At 36.3% G+C, this 1,823-nt stretch overlaps 1 protein-coding gene across 1 annotated transcript; it reads right to left on the bottom strand.

Moving 5' to 3' along the window:
- LOC129306175 (acidic endochitinase SE2-like) lies at positions 1 to 1,366 on the bottom strand. Its single transcript, XM_054946607.1, has 2 exons — positions 847 to 1,366; positions 1 to 549 (listed from the first exon to the last, which is right to left on the bottom strand). Exons 1-2 carry the CDS (start codon positions 1,346 to 1,348, stop codon positions 68 to 70), a joined length of 984 nt encoding a protein of 327 aa, XP_054802582.1. The 5' UTR covers positions 1,349 to 1,366; the 3' UTR covers positions 1 to 67.
- Positions 1,367 to 1,823: the final 457 nt, after the last annotated feature.

The raw sequence follows: 1,823 nt of genomic DNA, 5'->3' as shown, positions 1-1,823 counted from the left end.
CTGGCATGCAAACGCAAGCCTAGCTAGCTATATAGCTATGTCAAGCTATTATTACATCCCATGCATCTTACAGAAATTTGGCCAAGAGACTCTTGAATCCCCTCGACGTAGGAGTACGACAGACACATTCACAAACTTTAGTGCCTAAGTCGTCCTTGATCTGAGCACTATAACCTGTTAACTCATCATAGTACCTGTTCCAGAGTATGGCTCCACCGAAGTTTGGGGATTCCGTCACGTTCGGAAGAACCTGAGACTTGAGATCTTCTGGTGATATGTAACCACTGGATGCTGCAGCTCGCTCATCTGACGCTACTAAGCCCAAGAACACAGAGGTATGATTGGCTACACCTTCCTTGGACGTCCATGACGACCATGATTCAAGAAGCCCCGTGAAGTCGCCATCTCCTAAATATTCGCACGTTGCGTATTGGCCATAGTATAAAACAAAGAGATAATCCACAAGACCAGTAGCGATTGCGCTGTCGAAGCCCGTGAAATCACAACGTGGAGATCCTGATATGTAAATCTTTCTGTCTTGGGTTGAACCTATTAGAGATAAAAGAAAAGAAAAAAAATCACACATCTAGAAATTAAGAGATTGATCATGGATATGTAAAGTTTGGGATATATCTAACCTAATAGCTTATGCTATTTTAATAAAGTAGATTATATTTAAGCATACTTAATCTAAAGAATTTAACATCGTATCAAGACTGTCTCATATCTAGAAATTATAATATAAATCATGAATATATAAAGCTTTATCTAACCAAAATAATTTAAGTTATTTTACTAAAGTAAATTATCTTTTAAGCATACTTAAAATAAAGAATTTAACAGTACCATTGATTGCTTCCACAAGGTCGGCCCATGACTCAGTGCGGTAATCAAGGTTCGCAAGATTAATGCCGTCTAAGGCCACCGGTCCGAGAAGGCCCGATTCACCACTAAGAAATTCTTTATAGAGATATGTTGCCAGGGACTCCGGGTCATCGATGCTGTCTACTTCAACAGAAAGCAAGACTTGAATGCCTTCGCTTTGACAATGTTGGATTTCCGATGCTAGGACTTTGCAATTGCCCTCAGGACAATGGTCGCTCAATACTAAGGCTGTTGTGTTTCCTGACACATGGAGGTATGCGATGACAACGATGTTGTAGAGATCAGAGTCGCATGTTTCGGTTAAGCTGCCTTCACCGGATTCGCTATTTTGTCCCCAGTAGACAGCGATTTTGCCACCAGTGATGTTTGTGGGACAATCAACGGCATCGGAGGGCTTGATGATGAAGGACAATACGGTGAGGAGAGAAAGAAAGAGAATAAGAAGTTGTTTTTTGGAAGCCATGATAGATGATGGGATTGTGATTTTCTTGTTTAGGTTGGTGTTTCATGCTGTAATGAATGGCGCTTATTTATAAAGATAGGGCATGCATGGGAATGGCAAAGGTACAGCGAAAACAATTTCATAGCAATTGCGATAATATTAAGTAATAATTCTAAATCATAACAACCACGTGCTTTACATGGGCGGTTGATGAAGAGAACAAATTTTCAGGAAATATTCCTTTCATTCTAATTTATAAGATATTTTTAAATAAGATCATGAATACTATAAAATTATGAATACTAATAAAATTAATTAAACACACTTTACAATCTTATTATTTCAAAAAATATATAAAATTTTAAAAATGTAATTCATTTAATATTACATTTGTAAAAGAATGTATTAAAGAGAAAAAAAATATATGAGAAGGATAATATTTTTATTAATAAAATATTATTTTTATCAAAGTATATTATATTTTGAGATATTAAAT

The sequence above is a fragment of the Prosopis cineraria genome, unplaced genomic scaffold, assembly GCF_029017545.1.
Source record: "Prosopis cineraria cultivar Desert tree isolate PC_DT_omini unplaced genomic scaffold, ASM2901754v1 PC1, whole genome shotgun sequence".
Lineage (NCBI taxonomy): Eukaryota > Viridiplantae > Streptophyta > Magnoliopsida > Fabales > Fabaceae > Prosopis > Prosopis cineraria.
Note: the sequence above shows the minus strand (reverse complement) of the source record. Positions and strands in the feature narration are given on the sequence as shown.